At 40.2% G+C, this 21930-nt stretch overlaps 1 protein-coding gene across 1 annotated transcript; it reads left to right on the forward strand.

Moving 5' to 3' along the window:
- Positions 1–3213: 3213 nt before the first annotated feature.
- LOC129111886 (plakophilin-4-like) lies at positions 3214–20017 on the forward strand. Its single transcript, XM_054624037.1, is given in 18 exon segments — positions 3214–3370; positions 8762–8932; positions 9526–9730; positions 10009–10141; positions 11140–11353; positions 13230–13413; positions 14823–14940; positions 15631–15825; positions 15996–16032; positions 16035–16168; positions 16334–16484; positions 16961–17153; positions 17785–17869; positions 18741–18858; positions 18999–19135; positions 19240–19305; positions 19761–19901; positions 19904–20017. Coding segments are annotated over 18 exon segments (2520 nt in total). The 5' UTR covers positions 3214–3246.
- The last annotated feature ends 1913 nt before the right edge of the window (positions 20018–21930 follow it).

Here is a 21930-nt window from a genome sequence, read left to right on the forward strand (position 1 = left end):
TCGCAGGGCGGAGCCTTGGAGGCGTCTGGACGTCACATGGAGGCGGAGGACGGACTCTTCATGCCTGAACCAGACCGCGCCTCCCTGCATGACAGTGAGGGTCTGTTACATGTACAACACCACATGGTCTGAACTAAATGCAGAAGTTTATGAAAGCAGAATCTTTTTTCTAGCTGTCTGATGCCACATACATCAAAATGCTTTGTCGTTTTATGATGCAAACTAGGAGAAATCTGTATTCCAGCAACAAATCCCACAGATCCCACTTGTAATTAACGCTCCAGTAGGAGGGTGAAGTGCTTGTTTTTTTGGCAGTTACTCAGATTTATATTGAGTTATGAATATAAGTGAAGTCGTGGTGGTTTTCACATAAAAGCGTCTATTCAGATCAGTTTAAATTACCCAAAACAAAAAGTCTTTCTCCACTCCGCTGTCTGGATTTTATTCTTTACTTTTGAGCGTCCTGTCAGAAAAAGTCTCACATAAATTCACACCTGGGAGCTCTGCAGAACAACCACAGCCTGTCGCTGTTGGACATTAGGCATCTTCAGTGGAGCGGATGACACCTCGCTCCATCAGGCTTCCTCAAAGCTTGTGTTAAACCACCAAAGACAGGGGAGGCTGACACACAGAGCGAAGCGTTTCTGCAGTCAGTGTGCAGCCGTGAGTTCTTATGTGTGCTGTTTTTTATCAGATGACACAAAAGGAAGCAACTGATTTTTTATCGTCAAAACTTTGCATGCATCCAAAAAAACGCCTGAAGCAAACCCTTAGAGTTCTTTACAGAAGATTGTTCAACCTCCCTCTTATTAGAGTAAATTACAATATCATCAGCAAACATTCTGAGGAGCTGTTTGAAATGTTAAAAACATTGTTATTTTCCATACAGTTGGAGTGGTCTGATAAAAATATCCCTCTTCCTCATCCTACAGGAGAAAGTAGGCCAGTGTTATTGGAGCTGTATGCAGATTGTTCCAGGAGCAGCATAAAGGCTTAATGCAGATATATATATAAATGTGCATGTGTTCATATGCATAATGCCTTTTAACGAGTTGAAAGCCAAGTGAGATGATATGCAAATAATTAAACCGCAACTGACTGATGTGATTGCGGCTGTGCTGGCTGGTTTTGATCACACCTCGGACCGCTTTAACGTTTCACAAGAAGCACTGATTAGTAATTATGAGGACGCAGAGTTTCCTCCTCATCGCTCCTATCTTCAGTGTTTCCTCCTCACCTTCTCATCTCTCCTTCCTCTCAGGCTCCGGAGGCCACTCGGCCCACATGACCTCGTATTCGGACAGCGGCTACCAGGACAGCAGCGTCAGTTACTACAGCAACCAGAACGTGGTGCGTTCGGAGCCCCGAGCCTCGATATCGAGGAGCCCAAGAGCGGAGGGTCAAGCCTCTGGGCAGGTAGGCTCTCATTCAATCTTCTGGCTTAAAAGCTGAATTCAAAAGATTATTCTTGACCTTTGAAAGCAGTTGAGCAAACGCTTTAAGCACAAAGTCGATCCGGTAGCTGTTCTGGAGCTTTCAAATGCATAAATGGATGAATTCACTTTGGACTTTTAGGCTAACATGGATGAGAAGTCCTCTGACTGAAGTGTAGCCACTACATTGAACCTTGTGTTGAGATTGTTTTCTACTCCTCACATGTTTCAGACTGGTGTCACCTGAGATATAATGAGTAATGACAGCTGGTAGGTGCTCAATAATTACTGTCATGAATGCTGAAAAACTTCAGCTAAAACCTTCAAATCCTCAAATTTTTACCTTAAAATTGCCTCCGACAGAATCATTTTATCCTTTCATTGTGGCTGATAATTATATGGTCTTTTTCGTGACAGCAGAAGCAGGAATGACAGATAATAGTGAGCCCATTTGAATTTTCTCCTGATTTATTCCGAACCCAGCAGCCTCTCTGGATGGGTTTACATGTCTCAGCTCTTAATTTTCCTCCGAGGCGTTTCGAGGCTGATGGATTAAGGCAGCACAGATCGGCATCCAGTTGGCCGATTCTGTAATTGAGGGATATTTTACATTTGGTAATAAGGAGGAAAAAAAGTAAATGTTTGTCACCATAAATATGAAATATTCTGTCAAATCTTCCCTGAAATGCAATTTATTAACGACTCGCAGAGCACAGCCTACACTATAATTAAAATATTCGTGTTTTCTTACTTGGACAAATATAAAAGATAATGATGCTCTTCATCAGACTTGTGTCACATTACTGGTAAATGATAAGTAAGTCGACAGTGCAGTGTGCACAGTCCAATTTTTCAGCAAACTGAAATGTAGAAGTGATTAATCGTCAGCAGTGTTTCATATTTTATACTTGACATTTTTGTAGTTTTGGGCATTGAGAGCAAATAAATGCCAAGAATCAAGTCAATCTTAAATAAAATGAGTGAAATGTCATTAAATGTCATTTGACAGTGACGTTGGAGGATCAGCAATAAATCCTGTACTGTAACTCCTCTGCTAAGAATTTGCACACTACAACAACACATGAATATGCAGGATGCCAAAAAAAGCAATGGTCACAAAGATGTTTGTCAATTCAGATGCTTTGAAATGTTCTTATTGTTTTTTACATCTTTTCTTACAAATAAGTACAAAAATTCCCCAAAAAACACTTTTTATCAATGACATTTTTCTTATTTTTCTAGATGGTTATATTTGCTATAGTAAATAATACATCTTAAATAGTTTTGCAGTCTTTAAATTCCTTTATTTTCCTGTTAACATGTTTACTGCAGAGTCATAACAGCAGGCCTCCAAGCATTTCCCTTGACATTAATTGCACTCATGTATAATTTAATGCTATTTACTCAAAGATAATAATGACCTGCTTGAATAAATAAAAACAGATGCCTCGTTATCACACAATATGAATTGTCTCACTTTTCCTCACAGGTGTCGGGCCGGGTGTTGCGGAGGATGGCCTCCCTCCCCTCCAGGAGCCAGTCTCCCGGTTGTGGCACCGTCTCGCCCTCCCGTATCTCCCTGCGGACGTCCCAGGGCAGCACCTACGACTCTCCCATCCTGTCGGAGCCCAAACCTTTAGCCGCCGTGTTCCCCGGCACCTCCATGCCGCCCTCCTGCCCGTCGCCAACCTCCCCGACCGACGGCACACAGGGTGGCGTGGTAGTCATCGGAGGAGGAGGTGGAGGTCGTCTGGGCTCCACGCTGTCACTGGTGGAGGGGAGGTGTTTGACGGGGTCTCCGCTGCGTTCAGGGATGACGGCGGTGCCGCAGCACTACGGCTCCACGCTGCCCAGGCAGAGCCAGCCGCTGGCCTATGGAGCAGATCCATACGGGCTGTACCAGAGGAGCGCTCTGCCCCGACCCGACAGCCTCATAGGTCAGACCCACATCCACATACTCTAACATTATATATTAATTGTGACCGACTCGTGACTCATGAGCTGAATTTTCAGCTCTAAACTGACTAATTTTCAGACCTAAATGTGTAGAGACACTTCATTTTGTTTTTACTTTCCCATCATATTGAACATCTCATGACCTCACAGATTCATCTTGTGACCTTCAGATTGTGCAGCTCTCCAGTTTATAACAGAAAGGTCAGGTTATATTAGATTTTCTTAAGAATTTAAGCTAATTTAATACAGCAATAATTCATGATTAAGGTATGATAAAACTGAATTCTTGCTGGACCCAATAAGAAAAATCTGGACGATATCTTTTTAAAGCCTGGAATCCTGAAGCCGTCTTTATTTCAGTTTGGTTATTGTTCCTTGCAGCAAGTTATTAAATTCAATCATATGATAAAACATGTGCATTAATATCAATGTTCTTGTGCGTATGAGTGAAGCTCTGGGATCTTTACATCCTTTTTCCTTGACAGTGTTTTGCTTTTTAATGGAAGTTTGATATTATGGGTTAGGGTTATTATAGAGTTTTATTGCGCTCCAGCTTTTGAATCAGTGCAGTTAGAGAGGTCAGTTTGTGCTCTGGAGGGTTCGGTTTAAATCCAACCAGGTTCAAAATCTGGGTTTCCTTTAAGAAAATCACTTTACTGCAGAGTTTCGCTGCTGCGGTCAAAGATGGTTTGAATGTGTCCCGTTGTAAATAAAAGCCACGCTCCACAGCCTCAACACCATTTCCTCTGTTTATTTAATAACCTTTCTTTAGTCCAGGGAAAGTTGACGGAGCAGCACTGGTTTAATATTGTAGCACACAACACTTTCACTGAGCAGGAACTCTGCAGAGTTTCCTGTATCTCTGTGTAGCAGTGAGAATCATTAAATAAAGCTGCATGTTGAACAAAATAACTTTCAGGCAAACTGCAAGCTCTGCAGGGGATTTTTATCTCTAACCAGGCTTAGGGAGCTCATTTCATGCAGTTTTTTTTTGTCAAATTATCTTTCAGCACTGGCAGATAATGCTGCTGGGTTTGATAACATTTAATTTGATGCATGCCAGTATGAAAAAATAAGGAATGTAATCTTTGAAGATGGAGGATTTCACTTTTATCAGGTAGATGTAGATGAAACAAAAAAGAAGGAAAAGATCACAATGCAGTAAAAAACACCACACATCTACAGTATACATACATCGCATCACAGTGGCTTGTTTGTGGAGAGCTTCCTCTAGAGTTTCTCTCTCATGCACTGTTGAGCAATTGATGTCCAGGAGAACAAACCATGTTAGTATCTATTGGTCTTCATATGAAGCGGTCGATACGATAAGATAAGATAAGATAAGATAATCCTTTATTAGATGAGGAGGCAGCAGGTGGTTGTTTCCTCTGGAAGCATAAACCAGTTTACTTTATCTGTAGTAGTTGAAATAAATAAATGCATAAATCCCAATAGTATATATTAATACTGCAAAGTATAGAGTAGATATTAATGTGATAGGGAAGTTAATGTTCTAATGTAATGGCAAATTTTGACTTTCTGATAATTAAGCTAAAATATCTTATTATTACAAGAAATGTCCACATAATAACTATAAAAGACCATTATTATATTAAACTGCTTCTCGTAATCATAATTACGAGAAGCAACCTTAAAATAGAAAGAAAAGACCTTTTAATTATGAGAAAAAAACAGCATAATTAAAAGAAAATGCCTCATAATTATATGAAGACCTCATAATTACATTTCAACTGTAATTATGAGAAGATAATTCATAATTACAGGAAAAAATATCTTGTAATTATGAGAAAAGATAATAGGTGTAAATATTTGCTGATTATTCTATAGTTTGTGACAGTAAATTTAATATTTCTTCTGACATTTTAAAGACCAAACGATTAATCAATTAATTAATAAAATAATAGGCTGATTATGACAGTTAAATTAATTATTTGTCAAAAACATCCTACTTACTTTGTTTTAGTGAGTAAAATATGTATTTGAATATGTTTTTTTTGTTGTCTTAACTGTTAGTCAAGCTTTTGCAGATGTTTTCCTGACAATTCATTGCTGTTTTTTCAGTAAATTTATTTCTTCAGTGTGAATTATACTTGGTTAGAATAACTATACACAGTATTGAATTGAGACAGAGCTCTGGTCCTTGTGCTCGTTGAATCCTGAGACTCCAGGTGAGTTCAGGTCTCCTAACGAGCTGCTCTCTCTGCAGAATCCCAGGACCATAACCTCTACTTTAATACTCCAAATAATGTTCAGCCAATGCAGGTATGGGAATTAAATCTTTATTATTATTGATCAATCAGTCAGTTAATGTTTTGATGAATCAATGAATTGTCAGCTAGATGTAAAGATGTTAAATTTAAAGTGGGAGGCTGTGGTGTAGTGGAGAGCAAGGTAGTTCTCCAATCAGAGGATCGGCGGTTCAATACCCGGCTTCGGCAGTCGATGTGTCCTTGGGCAAGACTCTTAACCCCAAGTTGCTCCCGAAGGCTTGCCATCAGTGTGGACTGGATGTTGCGTGAATGTTAGTTAGAGTCTGATGGTGGCACCTTGCATGGTAGCCTGTCATCAGTGTGTGAATGGGTGAATGATATGTAATATACTGATTGTAAGTCGCTTTGGATAAAAGCGTCTGCTAAATGACTGTAATGTAATGTAATGTAAAGTGATATGAAACAAAGAAAAGCAGCAAATCTTCAAATGTAAGAGCAGGAAATGTTTTGACTTTTTCATAAATGATAAATTTAGTATAATAGTTGCAACTTCTGCAACAGCTGCTCCTTCTAGGGTCTAAATAAAAGTATAGAGAATTTGAATTATGAAAATATTGATTATTTAAATAAATCAGTATAGTAAATATCATTATTGAACACAACCCATCAAATCAAACATATGACATAAATACTGTACGTTTGCACACTGCAAAACAAGTTCAAGATTACAGATTTACTTGCTAAGTTTTTATTGTAATGATAATGTTTGTGCCATTTACTCATAATTTTGTGAGTTTTTTTTTATACTTATTTCAAGCAGTTTACTCTAACAATGCAGTGAAGATGCTCAACTTGCTGTGCTTTATGATTTAACAGTATAAGTATGATGATGATGAGGAGGGATTATTTCTCTGCTGTTCAGAAGCCTTTTGAGCAAAAGTTCAAACCCAAACTGTAGCTTTGAACCAGACGCATTAAACATTGTTAAAAAAAAACATGACCTTTCTTTAGCTAAATGAGATCAGAAACATTAAAAATCCATGGCGGCTCCTCCTCTCTAATTAACTGGTCTTTGACAACTTTTCTCCCCACTGTGCTGCGTAGCTGTTGGAGGATTTACTGTGTTAGAGTCTGCTGCTGATGCTGCAGCAGCGACACAGATTTTTATTCCTCCGTCCTGCCCGCTGTCACTTCTCTAAGCCGCTCCCACTGACCCATATAGGGGTGTTTCTATCACAAAGCCCTCGTGGAGCATCAGAGTGTGATTATCAGCTGATGGCACTGGGAGGCTTTATTCTGCCGCGATCGTTTTCAGACGATGCTCGTCCATGTGTGCAGTGGACGGCGGCATATGCAGCTTTTGTGTTGTGCTGTTTTGTGTTTGTGCATGTGTTGGAAAGGGAAATGGATTTGTTGTGTGTGTGGGAGACTGAGTCAGTGAACTAAATAAAACTGCCTCACATTCTCTAGCTGGGTTTTTTTATCCTGCAGTGCTGCTAAGTGGCCTAATATGTCACCTAAATCCTTATTCCCAGTTATCCTGCAGATCCAGCATAATCCCAGATTACACCAGCGCGATAAGCAATAGATGGATATGCAAGATTAGGCTATTACCGATCAGTGGCACTCGTAGCTTAGGTAGTGAAACCTGGTGAGCAGCCAGACGTAAACTGCAAGATCTCTTTTTTTTTTGTGGGGAATCGGTTAAAATATTGCAAAGTCACAGTGGAAAGTAGGAAAGACAGATTGTGTAATAGTGCAAGATATTCATGATATGTGGAGGGACTATAGAGAAGCTAATTTGACATGAATTACAATTAGCTTTTTAGCTAAAAATGATGGATGAATAGTTAAAATGTCTTAATTTTGCAACTCCAATAATAGAAGTAAGAATGCAAACTTGACCAAAACGGCTTCAAAGTTTACAGTTTTAATGGTGTAAATTTGCAACTGTAAAGATGTCCATTTTTATATCATTAATATTGAATAACATCCGGTTTAAATTCAATAAAAAGGAAGTGGAAGAGTCCTTCTCAAAACATGAGCGAGCATTTGCATCCTTTTTTTCGTTTTCCTCTAAAGGAATGTTTTTTGCGATAAGAGACGGTCTTATGTAAAGAGCAGAATTCAAACAGCTCCTTCATCACCAGCTCCAAGTGCAAATTGTGTGCTTCAGCTTGTTGGACTGATCCCCCCCCCTCCTCCTCCTCTTAGTGCCCTAAAGCCTCGTTATAATTGGAGCGCTCTTTGAACTGATCTGCTCTCAGATTGGAGGATGGAAAAACCCTCTGCTCTGCTTGTTTGACTTGCTGATGTCGACGCCTGCAGCCGACTCTGAATGACCGGAGCCTTCATGCGTTTTTAGAAGCATAACGGCGGTTGGGATGAGTCGGCATTATGTTTGGTGAAATCTTGATTTGCATGGCTTCACCTGCAGGTGACTAGTATGTGAGCAAAATGATGAGATGTACATATGAGTTATGTATGAGTGTGACCACAGGAAGAGGCTGATACAGATATTACACAGCTTCATTTTCATTTTGCAGAAAGGGATTCTGCAGACTAACATTTTACGGTGAAATTATTTTGACTAAAATGATCTCACTGCAGGGGATTAATTTTTACAAATATGAAAAACTCTTTCATTTGGGCATGAATGACCAGAAAAAAAGCTGTTTTGGAGTAGATTTTGCTTTTGTTGCTCAGCAAGCAATCTCTGTTATTGCACATTTCACCCCCATAAGGTTATTATTTCTTCTTCTTCCTCCTTCTACTTCTACTTCTTCTTCCTTCTCCTCCTCCTCCTTCTTTTACTTCTTCTTCTTGTTCTCCTTCTTGTTCTCCTCCTTCTTCCTATTCTTTTCTTTTTCCTTCTTCTCCTTCTACTGAAGCCACCATTTATCAATGCTGCATATAAGAAATATTGTCAATTGAAGATGTTGTCTTTAAGACTAGCTTGTTTTATTATATGAATTAACATTATTCTAACAATAATGGCACAATGACCACAAAGCATCTACAAATGTCTGACGCCTTCCTGTAATTGTCAGAAACCAATATTTTGCAAATAATAATTGTATTTTTGATAAATGTCTAAATAAAGTTAACTTGCTCATGTTTTTTTTACTCGTGCCTCTGCAGGGCTTCACAGCTCGTACGCCGGTCACTCGGGTCAGATAGATCCAGAGCTGAGGGCGGCGTTGTCTCCAGACTGCCACATGACGCCCGTTTTCGATGAGCGCTCCTTCCACAGCCCACTGTACCACAGCCCCACCCACGACCCCCAAGGCTCCCTCTACAGGACCAACACAGGTACTATAGATAATTCTGCCTATTAAACCCTTTTTAAAACATGCAAACAGTGGATATTGATGCTGCAAACTGATTGCATTGACATATTCTGTAAGTAAAATGATCAGGCTGCAAATAATGTACCATCTGGAATATTAAAAGCAATAGCAGTACTCGTAGTAGTATAACTAGCATAAATACTCAAACATTTCAAATAACTCAGTTTCACATCTGCTTTAGAAGATTATTCCTCTAAAAATCTGTGGAGGAAATCAGGGTTTTACAGGCACAGGAACTGTTATTATCGCTCCCCGAGGTCAGAACTTAATTAGGCTGAAACCTTTCATGTACTCTGCCGCGTCCTAATTGAAGCCTTTGCAGAATGATTTAAAGCTGAAAGCTCTGATGGTGGAGCATCTAAGGAGCCATTTTAGTTTCATTTAGATTTAAACAAGTTTGGCCTTTGAGACAGCTCGCCGCTTTAAGCACTTATGTAACACGATAGTATTTTTCTATTTTCTGAGACCTTAGATGTTTTTCCGCTCTTGTAGACAAACTGCCTCCAATCTTGATGAAACCTTTATTTCCATATTTCCTCGTTGATTTCCCCTCAGGTATGGCGACCCTCCCTCGGGCCTCGAGCCAATGCGGCACGCTGCCGTACCAAAGAAGCAGCTTCGGGCTGAGCACCGCCGCTCTGTACGTCGACTCCTACAGGGTCTCCGGCGAGCCCGTCTTCTCCCACCGGCTCTCTGGAGGACTGGTGGACCGGGTGGCCACGCGCACGCCATCCATCGAGAGCATCCACAAGGACCCAAGGTACTCCAACACACACACACATTTAAAATTATGTAAAAATACAGTATGCATGTGCCAAAATTGCAGGTTAAAGAAATCAATATAGAGCAATGTTTTGCATGAATGCATTATCACCTTATACAGTCATTAAATATCTCATTTTTTTGCTTATTCATTGATAAAATACTACCTTTTTTAAATACTAACGTTCTCATTTCAGACTGTATTTTGTTCTTGAAAAGCTGCAGAAGTTTAATAAAGTGCAAATTGTATGAACTCTGCTCTTTGTTTCCCCTCAGGGAGTTCGCTTGGCGTGACCCCGAGCTGCCGGAGGTCATCCACATGCTGCAGCACCACTTCCCCTCCGTCCAGGCCAACGCCGCCGCCTACCTGCAGCACCTGTGCTACGGAGACAACAGGGTCAAGGTGGAGGTAAGAGGGGCGGGGACACGCTGGGCTGCCGTCAGAGTGAAAATAACAAGAATGACGTCACAGTCATGACTCACTTCATCAGGTGCTGACACGTTAGAGGTTTCACTCCCATCCAAAGACAGATTTTAAACGAGTACAGCTCTGTTTTTTCTTTCAGGAATCATTCAACATGTTTAAAATGATTTGCATTGCCTTAGATATGTCCTCTTGTATCCCTTCACCGTCTCTAAGAGTTTATTCTCAGCTCACAGGGTTTGAAATCTGACTTGTTTTTGCTGCCAACCTCTGAGCCAAAGCGCCATCTGCTCCAACGAAACTTTAAGTAACGTCGGTGCCAAACGCGCCGCCACTCTCTCCTCTCTGTGCTCTGCTTCCCGTGCAATAAATAACTCCAGCACAATGGAGGGCGCTTCATGTTGAGAGCCATTTTAGTGCCGTTTGGTTTGTTTGGTGATGAGCTTTTAATTAGCCTTTTGGAGCGGCGTTGGAAACGCGCCTGCTCGTTTTGCCAGAAACAAATGTTTCCAGTGACGGTTTGAACACCGAATCAGAGAGAAACAGGAAACGTCGGTCGATCTCCTGAGACGGGTTTATTTCTAGATGACACGAGAAAGTTTTGAACATGCATCAGTGCTACATGAAATGAGTTCAGGGTGTTTCTTTTAAAAGTTATTTGTAATGATTAAATTCCTACTTTACTGTAAAGACATTTGTAAAACAATATGCTATAATGGCTTGGATCATTTTTAAAGAGAATTAGACATTTTCTATGTTTTGGATATTTAAACAGTGATTTACAACGTTTAACTGATCAGAATGAACACAATATAAATAACAAACTACTAGATAAATGCAAAATGTGTAAAACACTTCTTCAACACTGCAGAAAGGTGAAAAAATTAACAAAAACAACAGTTTCAGCTTCTGTTAAGTTGCTCTTTAATCACTGTTTATGTGTATAGTATATGTTTAACTTGTGATTGGTCCCTGGTCTGAAGGTCTGTCACCTGGGAGGGATCCAGCACCTGGTGGACCTGCTGGATCACAAGCTGACGGAGGTCCAGAAGAGCTCCTGCGGGGCCCTGAGGAACCTGGTCTACGGCAAGGCCACCGACAACAACAAGGTGGCGCTGAGGAACTGCGGCGGCGTGCCGGCTCTGCTGCGCCTCCTCAGGAAAACCACCGACAACGAAGTCCGGGAGCTGGTCACTGGTACGACTCAGCAGGTTTAATAAAGAAAAAAAGATATGTTTACATTTAGTGTTTCTCAGCTAAAGGTGCTGTAGGTCTCTGTGTCGTAGGACACACATGTGCCAAAGTTTAAAAAAACCTTTTGATTAGTTTACATCCCTGTTTGCTTTCTAGAAATCTTCTTCTTAACTTCCTTTGTTGATGCATTGATACATTTCTTGTCTTGATATTATCCAAAGCGACAGAGAATGAAACTGATGGTAGGAATGTATATTGCATCAAACAAAACCAAATATGGACCCACTCGTAAAAAAAAAAACCTCAAATGGAGGCCAGTAATTAAAGGAAATACAATTTAATGGGAGATTGTTAGGACTTAGAACTAATAAGTGTTTTTAAAATCATGGTAGTAAAAACACTCAAAACTATGGCTGCACAACAAAATACACAGTTGTAATACATTTAGGATTCTTTTTTTTCAAGTTAGTGCAGTAGTTCATGATAAAAATACTAGAAACACTCTCTTTGGTCATGACCAAACCTCCCACCATGTTTTATTCTAAATCCTGTTCTAAACAATCAAAGATGGAATAATCTCCTTGAAAAAAACAATAACAAAAAAACAAAAATCCAGCAGGTCAGATACAGAATGGGAACTTTTAACTGTCTTTTAATTCCTTTAGGAGTAAATTCAGGTTAAAGCAGCACCCACATTGACAAAAACACTCAACATTCAAATCCCTCTTTTATTGGCGTGGGCGTCTGCCTGCTTGCGAGGTCCGCTCAGCCACCCGGCCCGCTGGCTGAGCGTCGGTCCGTGCCGCCGTCTGACTGGCTGGCAGCGCGTTAATCTGTGTATCGGCTGTTCTGTGGGAGGTGAGAGCGGCAGCGGCTTAAACACTCGGCGCTCTGTGTTGACAGAACGGATCTCGGCACAGTCCTCGGGACAGATGCTAAGATAATGTGCTTTGAGAAACAGGATGCCACTGACAGCTCTGCAGCCCCCCCACACACACACACACACACACACACACACACACACACACACACACACACACACACACACACACACACACACACACACACACACACACACACACACATTCTGTTTAATACCAAAGAGGAGAAGCTGTTAGACGCCTCACGTTCGTGGGAAAGACACAGGGGAGACCCTTCAGTATGATATGAAGATTTGGGAAAGTTACTATTTTTACAGCTCAGGGCAGGTTCTCGACTTTTAAAGCAGAACTTTAGTGTTCCTGCAGGTCCTTCTTTCTCTTTTTAACTTGAAAAAATGTATCTACCATAAGAACACTACCTTATGTTAGGAAATATACCTGCAAGACACTTTACCTGTGTTAAAAAGAACAAAAAAGCAAATATCTTCACATGGACACCCTTCGACTAGTGAACGTTTTTCCCACTTCACTGCAAACATCTCATAATTATTGCTCCTCTATTTTACATCAACACTTTGTAATTTAAACTCACCTCATGACTATGTTTTTTTGTATCATGCAGCTTGCAGGGTGCAGCAAGGCTCTAATAGTGTTGTAGTTTGATTCACATCCACTCTAAAACGAGTGCTAGTGTAGGGTGAAATAAATTGATTTACTTTTTTTTCTCTTTTGAGTTTTAATCTGCCCTCATTGTCAAATGTTTTTGGGCAAACTTAATTAATATACCTACTTTTGTTTTAAGCCTTGAAGGAGGCAGAAGGTCCCTGCTCTGATGTAACAGGGAAAGAAAATATGCTCTATGCAGTTACAACATCTCAGAGATTCACTAGAATACTATGTAAAATGTACTGTTTTAAGAGGCAATATGCCAAATGGCAAATTTAAGTGGACCTCCAAAAAACTAAAACCTTTATTTATTTGTCTCCCTGCACCCACAGGCGTCCTGTGGAACCTCTCGTCATGTGACGCGGTGAAGATGACCATCATCCGCGACGCTCTGTCCACGCTGACCAACACGGTGGTCATCCCCCACTCGGGCTGGAGCAGCGTCTCGCACCGCGACGAACACAAAGTCAAGTTCCAGTCGTCCCTGCTGCTGCGCAACACCACTGGCTGTCTGAGGTGAGGAGCGAATCAAACGCACCCACCGCTGAATGTGTTTAGATTTATTGTTTTGTTTGTTAAAAGATGATAAAATGATCCCCGCTTTGATAATGTAATCTTAATCAGAATCTTTGCTGATGATGTTTACACATATTCATCACCACCGTGTTTTACATTTAATCTCTTCTTCACAGTTTAAAACTGCCTCAAAACTTCACAAATCCATTCTCATTTCTTAATGAGAATAGATTTAACAAAGTGCCTCGCCTCCAAAAGCCTGTTGAGTCACCAGGCGTGCAGTTTGCTCATTAAATCAATTCTCATTTTCTAAATGCAAGGATGACTTTTGGATTTATTGGTCGTCTGCTCTTCATTTTAATGATTCTGTAAAGTCACAAAACATAATCACAATCACATAACCGTCAATGAGAGCCTTTTATAATGCAGACTGTATGCCGGCATAAAGTCTTAAGTATGCATTTCACCACATTAGCTGTGTTATTTGTGTGTGTTTTACAAGTCAAAGCCTAGATAAAGGTTTAGAGTTATCAATTTTACGCCAATAGATGCAGTAGAATAGTGTACTATATGACTTACAGGACAAAAGATGAACTTTAAAGTCACCTAGCATTGGCTTATTTGAAAGAATTTGAAGATTAGAAATAGAAGCTCCTGATTCTGCTCCTTGCAGCTCGAGATAATAATGCATGTTTTCATTTTTCCATGCAAAAAAGATGTAAAGTAAAAGTCCAATGGTTTGTTTTCGCATTCAGGACTCAAGATTCAACAAAAACTTTTGCACTTTTCTAGTTCTTCATTATATTAATATTCAAATATCATTGTAATGGATGCTTTCGAAAGTTGTAGACACGATTGAGATTTTTCAAAAAGTCCCTTTTTTTTTAAAAACCCTTAAATAACCAACTCTGCAGATACACAATCGTGTAAGTAAGTGCTAACGTGCAAAAAGAACACAATAACTTTAAGCTACTCAAACAAAATAAAATTTTATTGGCTTCATTAATCATCTTTGATCATGACAGCACACAACTGAGTATTTATTCCCTCTAATATCTTTAAGTGACTCTGTGCTGCAGGGAAACTACATCTCTGTCCACATAAAGCCTCCAGCATTCCCTCTGCACTCAGGCTGCAGATTGATGGTATAGAAATGCATTGTGGGAGTTATGTGCTGCTGTGCAGTCTTCTCTTGTCAGCTCTCCCATTAGTGGCAGCTGAAGGCTCCTATTGGAAGATCAGCCCCCTCCTCTACTTGTATCTGGGCAGGTTTTGAGCCACCCTGTGGGGGAACCACACACTGCACTTCAGTCTGAATTAATGCTTGTGTGTGTGTGTGTGTGTGTGTGTGTGTGTGTGTGCATGTGTGTGTGTGTGTGTGTGTGTGTGTGTGTGTGTGCGTGTGTGAGGAACCTGAGCTCAGCAGGGGAGGAGGCGAGGAGTCAGCTGCGCTGCTGTGAAGGTCTGGTGGACTCGCTGCTTCACGTTCTCAAAGCCTGCGTCAACACCTCCGACTACGACAGCAAGGTGCTGCAGAAACACACACACACACACACACACACACACACACACACACACACACACACACACACACACACACACACACACACACACACACACACACATTTGTTTGTTTCTTTTTGTCACAGTTTATTCAAAGGATATTTAATCTAACCTGAAAACAAACCATAATCAAAATATTAAGAGGACACTACAAGTGAATAGGATAAAATGGTATACTAATAGATATCCCCTTCAGACTCCTAAGTTTACTTTAAGTTTACTAGAATGTTATGTTTAAATATACAATTTAATGATTACTTACATTAAGACAATCATTGTTTGTATGATATATATTTTTTATTTAAACATGCATATGAGGAATTACTTGATGCTGAATTTAGGAGAAATGTTCAAATGCAAAAACACCCTATGTGTATTCTGTATATTTTCTTTCCACTAGTTTGACATTTCACAATTGTGCATGAAAAACACGTTTTTTCCTGTTAACCCAAAAATATAATTATTATTTATGTGGGAACCTGCTCGTCGTTCAAAAGGGAGCTTAATACATATCGTAGTAGCATTTACAAACGAAGCAGAATTCAACCAAAAGTCAAAGTCTAGACAACTGATTTTTCTTTATGTCTCTTTGATTAAATGTTCTGTCAGTTGTGCTGACAATGCTCGAGATATTTACTCCTGTCTGTTTCTCAGATCGTGGAGAACAGCGTCTGCACCCTGAGGAACCTCTCGTACCGGCTGGAGGTGGAGATGCCCTCCTCTCGTCTCCTCGGCAACCAGGAGCTGGACACCCTGCTGGGCTTCTCCTCGCCGGCCAAGGAGCTGGACTACCTCTGCTGGGGCAAGAGGAGGCGCGGCAGGAAGAGGGGCGGCTGGCCCGACGACAAGGTACCAACACAGAGGGTTTGGGGTTTACCCAAGAGGTGTAGAGATCCTGGAGGAATCTGGGAAACGGGGCAAAAATGTTCAGGTCTTCTGAATGTTTGAATTGTTTTAAGTCAAAATTACAAAATAAGTTTCTAACATATTCTGCGTGCTGGTTTGTGTGTTTGGTGCAGTGGGACGGCGTCGGGCCGATCCCAGGTTTCTCCCAGTCTCTGAGGGGGCGGAGCTTCTGTGGCACCCAATGGTGGTGAAGCCGTACCTCAACCTGCTGGCGGAGAGCTCCAACCCCGCCACGCTGGAGGGCGCCGCCGGGTCGCTGCAGAACCTCTCTGCTGGGAACTGGAAGGTAGAACTCCTCTCTATGAAAGCAACACCACAGCATTTAAATAAATAAGCTGATTCAAGCTTTAAAACTGTGTGTGTGTGTGTGTGTGTGTGTGTGTGTGTGTGTGTGTGTGTGTGTGTGTGTGTGTGTGTGTGTGTGTGTGTGTGTGTGTGTGTGTGTGTCCAGTTCTCAGCCTACATCAGAGCGGCGGTGCGTAAAGAGAAAGGTCTGCCCATCCTGGTGGAGCTGCTGAGGATGGACAACGACCGGGTCGTCTGTTCCGTCGCCACCGCCCTCCGCAACATGGCGCTGGACAGCCGCAACAAGGAGCTGATAGGTGCAAACACACACACACCGAAAAAACACACGCAAAACTGTTTGATCCCAGTCAGAAACTGGGAAAAGTGTGACACATCGCCCCTTATGGACAACAGATGTGTTGAAGGGGAAATTATCCTTCTGGTGATGGCAAACATCTGGAGTCCACCTGAAGTGAGAGACAGGGGCTTTAATGCATAGTCCACACCAGTCAGTGTGGGTTAACTGCCATATTTTTACCATAAGATCTTTATCAAGAGTGTCTAAAAAACCTACATTAAGTTATGCATTTTATTGTTATTGTCATTAAAAAGTATAACACCTTAACAATAAAATACAAAAATGAATATGATGGATGATAGGTTTCCAGACAGTCTCAAAGCACCAGAAGTTTTTTTTTTTCTCTTAACAGTGTTTGTAAATCTTTACAAGTTTCCAACAAGTTGAGAGTGTTTGAGTCTAAATGAAGTCCTCATTCTGTGTCCACTCGTTCAGGGAAGTACGCCATGAGGGATCTGGTGAACCGGCTGCCCGGCGGCACTCCACCGGTGCTGTCGGACGAGACGGTGGCGTCTGTCTGCTGCACGCTGCACGAGGTCACCAGCCGCAACATGGAGAACGCCAAAGCTTTGGCCGACAGCGGAGGCATCGAGAAGCTGGTGGACATCAGTAAAGGACGAGGGAAAGGGTGAGAGACAGCAGAGAGGCTGCACGGGGGAATGATTTTCTTTGCAAAGAATGTTGGAATTGTGTTCTTAAACCTTTAACTTGTATTTAATTATTGTTTATAACTATAGATTTTATAATCTAAACTCAAATTAGATTATTATTGTCTGATTAGGGAGTATTTTCTGACTGGATAGTAGAGCTTGTATCTGGTTAAACACAAGGATCCAAGAGCCATTTAACCATTTATTGAGTTAGAGCATGGACATGGATGAAAAGATGAAGGATGAATGGATTATTTTCTGCACAATGAACCAACATAAATTAATATATTGCCATGCATATTATAACTAAGAACAATAAACAAAAGGTACATACATTGGCTTACATTATTAATGCATCCACCTCTTATAGAAGGCATCTTTAAAGTCTCTTTATCATACTTAAATAATGGATAGCAAGACATACAACCACTTTCTTCTAAATGTAAACAGTTTGCGTATATTCTGTGTATAAAAGTGTATAAAATCCAGCTCCAAAGCAATAAATCAAATGTAATAAGGATGCATGGCATAAACAAGCAGAGTTGGCAGAAGCACACTGACATAACTATTTAGTGATGTGTGAAATAACTTGTGCCGTTGATGTTGCAGGTACTCGATGAAGGTCGTGAAGGCAGCAGCTCAGGTGTTGAACACGCTGTGGCAGTACAGAGAGCTGAGGAACCTCTACAAACAGGTCGGTACCTGCAGGAACGTCCAGAAAACGAGAGGAACCGTCTGTATGATTTAGTATGATCATTTTGTGATCTAGTTGATTTTAAAAACTGCAGATATAATGTACAAGATATGAGCTTTAGCCTACTTGGTGATGCTTTTCCTTATTGTAATTTATTAAATTTGATGTGCATTTTTTGGGTAATCTTGTTAATAAAATACTACAACTAGAATCTAAATTAGCGGTTTCACAATTACAGGCACAAAAAGAGCAAAACATGGCTCATAATTTGTGTTTTCTTGTAACTATCCTATCCGACGTCAGAAGTCACAGCAGTAAAATGTCCTTTCAACCGTCAAACTTTTCTTTAAGTCTAGAGTGAAAGGAGATAAGCTGTTTGATGCTTCTGCTCTGCAACCTTTCTTCAGTCTAAAAACACCCAGAATTCACGGCAAATTAGTGTTTTTTAAGATAGTGAGACACCTTTGATGAACAGATGAATTCAGACGTTTATCTAACTTAAGTTAGATCTAAGCCATAACAAAGTATTTTTTTATTAATAAATTCTGCAATACTTTGCTTCTGAAACATGACAATACGATAAATATCAGATAGACATGCATTTATGTAAACATGATTGTTTGATATAGATAATATAAAATTCTCTTTTTGTTGATTGATGATTGTTTTTTCAGTAATCTGAGAGAAATAAAAATAATAATATATAAATTTATGCATAATATAACTGTTATAATAACATTGTAGAGAGGATTTAACATGTATAAAGGAAGTATATTGATTTAAAAAAAAAAAAACACCCAGGGTATTTTGTGATATTATAGATTAGTATAAATACTTTCTGACTAAATTACTTTGTACTTTCTGTGTGCAGGACGGCTGGAACTACACTCACTTCGTCACGCCCGTCTCCACTCTTGAGCGAGACCGCTACCTGTCACAGCCGGCGCTGCCGACCAGCCCGCTGCAGATGTCCCCTGTCATCCAATCAGGTGAGAGATATGGTGAGTGAGGTCAAACTGAAGCTCAAGTTATGTCTCACCCAGATGCCATAAATATCAAACACTCAGGAAAGTCCTGGAAATTATATATCTAAAAGAAATATTATTGTTTTTGTTTATTTTTTTCTCAGGTGGTAGTGCAACATCCTCGCCGGCGATGCTCGGGATAAGAAGACACAGTTCAAACTATCAGAGAGCGCAGTCATCTATGCAACTCGACACGTATTATGGAGACAACAGTTTACACAAACGGCAGTACACAGGTACCGTGTACTATATGTATAAATACATCAAACCTGCTGCAGATTCACACCAAATTCTGACTGTTTAGGCTCATCCTTTTCTTCTGTCTTTTTCTCTTCAGAGTTTGAGAAGAAAACTCCGTATTTCATTGGGACGTATTCTTCACAGTCAGGAGAGGAATTGAGAAGGTCCCAGGTAAAACATAAAAAAAAAAATCAGCCACATTGTTTCATTAAAGTATTGAGAATGAATCTGCAACTTGTGGTTAAATCAGGTTTTAGGCAATATTGTAAACAAAAAAAAAAAAGCAAAAATCAGCGGTTCCAGATGTCAATATTTGCTGTTTTTATTAGTCTTCCATTTTGGGGTTTGGGCATTTTCAAGATGCCAATTGTTTTAAAGAAATATTATATTATCAATCTATAAAAGTACTTAGTAGAAGCACTACTTCTTACAGCTATATATAGCGTACACAGTGCCTGTTACAGTCATTTGATGCCAAATAATGCATTGAAATAATAAAAAAAGAGTTTCTTAGACTAGGAGGGAATTAATTGATTCCTCTGCAGTATTTTACCTTTAATTAATGCTGGCATCTTTAGGTAATTATAATTTTACTTCAATAAATTAAATCATTGTTCCTCTCCCAGCACACAGAGCCATTTTACGACGAACCCGACAGGAAGAACTACAACAGCTACAGAATGTACCTGTCGTCCCCACAAGGCTACGGGGAGGAGCCCTACGAGGACGAGCCTGTCCACCTGAACCCGTCCTCCCCGACGGCTACGCCGGCCAGTCGCTCCAGTTCAAAGCCAACACCAACTACGTGGACTTCTACTCCACCACACGGAGGCCTTCAAACAGGGCCAACAAGTTCACCGGCTCCCCCGACTCCTGGGTGTAGAAACAATGTCCACGCCGCATATGTTGAGCTTCTGTTTCTGTGTGTGTGGTGCACATTGGGTGGGTGCACTGTGTGTGTGTGTGTGTGTGTGTGTGTGTGTGTGTGTGTGTGTGTGTGTGCGTGTGTGTGTGCGTGTGCGTGTGCGTGCGCATCTGTGTTGAAACTGTACTGAAGGACCAGGCTCGGTTTGTTTCGTGCAGCTTCTGACCAAGTTTGACTGTGTGCACGATAATGCAGATAAACACGAACTATTCCTTTACTTTGCAAACTCAATAAACATGAAATGCTTAATATTAGTGAGTTCACAGTTTGAATCGGTTTCAGATCATGAAACCCTGTTATGCATCAAATAGACACCCCATTGGAGTCCTCTGACTTATTGAAATTTAGTCCTGGCTTTGTTTGCAGATGTTTAATTACATCATAATTCTTCTGCAGTGTTTTAATTGCATCTGACTGCAGAATTAGCGTCACCTAACTTCTAATATAAATATCCAATAACAGTAGTTTAAATCGCCTCATCAGACCCACATGACCATGACGGATGGAAGGACACCTTCATGACTAAGTTAAAGAACATCAAAACAAAGATACAAAGTCCTTTGCAAGCCAAACTAATATTGGCAAACAAAAAAACATATTATAAACTATTTGAAACAGTTTAAAAGTTATGCAACATTGATCAAAGTGCATTTGTATGTAAATAAGTTTTAAGAAATGACTTAAAAGTGAAATTCAGGTAACAAACCCTACAGTTTAGAACACGTTTCTATTATTCAGATTTTCCAGTATAGAAAATAAATACCACATAGGACGTCTTTATCTGCATTACTGTGGACATGGACTTCTCTTCCGTGAGCTTAGTCAAAAGGTGCTCTTTGAGAAAAACCCGGCCCTAACCTCGATGTTTACCAGAGTGTTTGTGACGGTCAGCTGATTTCATTTTCCTCTGCAGTAAAAATGTGCAGTTTGTTGGCGTTAGAACATAAATTTTGTCCGCCAACAACACCATGAATGTGAGAGAAATAGGAACTTATTGAACTTTAAAAAGACAACACCTGGGACAAATACTATTTATAGGGATTAATATTAACTGCATTTGGGATAAATAAAACACAGCAAACAGATAATGCTCTAAAAATGTAATATTTGACCCAGGTTTGGAGAAACTTACAAATTAGCATCGTCACTCTTGGGAACCTTTAAAGACTCGGAGAACCTGGGGTTTTTTTGGGCCAAAAGTGGAGTAATATCATAAAGTATGTGAATTATGTGTAAAAAAACAACGTGAAAATCTATTTGTACAGATACAATGGTTTAACCGTCCTGTTACATTGTTGTATTCAATATGTGGAACTTTATGTGATTGTGTGAAGAAGATTTTTCTATTATTTGTTATTTTTATTAATTTACTTGTGACCTGACCAAAATACCACATCTGTCTGTTCCGTCCAAAACTGATGATGATGATGATGATGATGATAATGTGCAATGTTACAGAGGGAAATATATGTATAGCGATTAAAGATTATATCAAGACAAGATCATCTGAAAGTCCTTCTTTTTTTGGAACAAAAAAAACAAGATAAAAGAGTGTTCTAGATTAATATAAGCTTTAATTGCATCAGTTGTAGGTTTATTCAGAGATATGATGCCACAGCTAAAACAAACAACTGAAAACCATTTTGCAAAACAAAAAGTACATTGTTATGAGGTAAATGCACGGTGTTCGTCCTCCCTGAGCATGCCTTTAACACAAGCTCTAGTCCATGCAGGTACATTCATTTATTCACCATGTGGGACTGCAGCTCTCTCAGAACGATCGAACATCAAATAAAGACGCTGATAATCAGGCTCAGAGTGCTGATATTGTTTCACAAACTGAAACTCTTGTTGCCTAGAAAGTTGCCCTT

Source organism: Anoplopoma fimbria, chromosome 22, assembly GCF_027596085.1.
Source record: "Anoplopoma fimbria isolate UVic2021 breed Golden Eagle Sablefish chromosome 22, Afim_UVic_2022, whole genome shotgun sequence".
NCBI classification, from domain to species: domain Eukaryota; kingdom Metazoa; phylum Chordata; class Actinopteri; order Perciformes; family Anoplopomatidae; genus Anoplopoma; species Anoplopoma fimbria.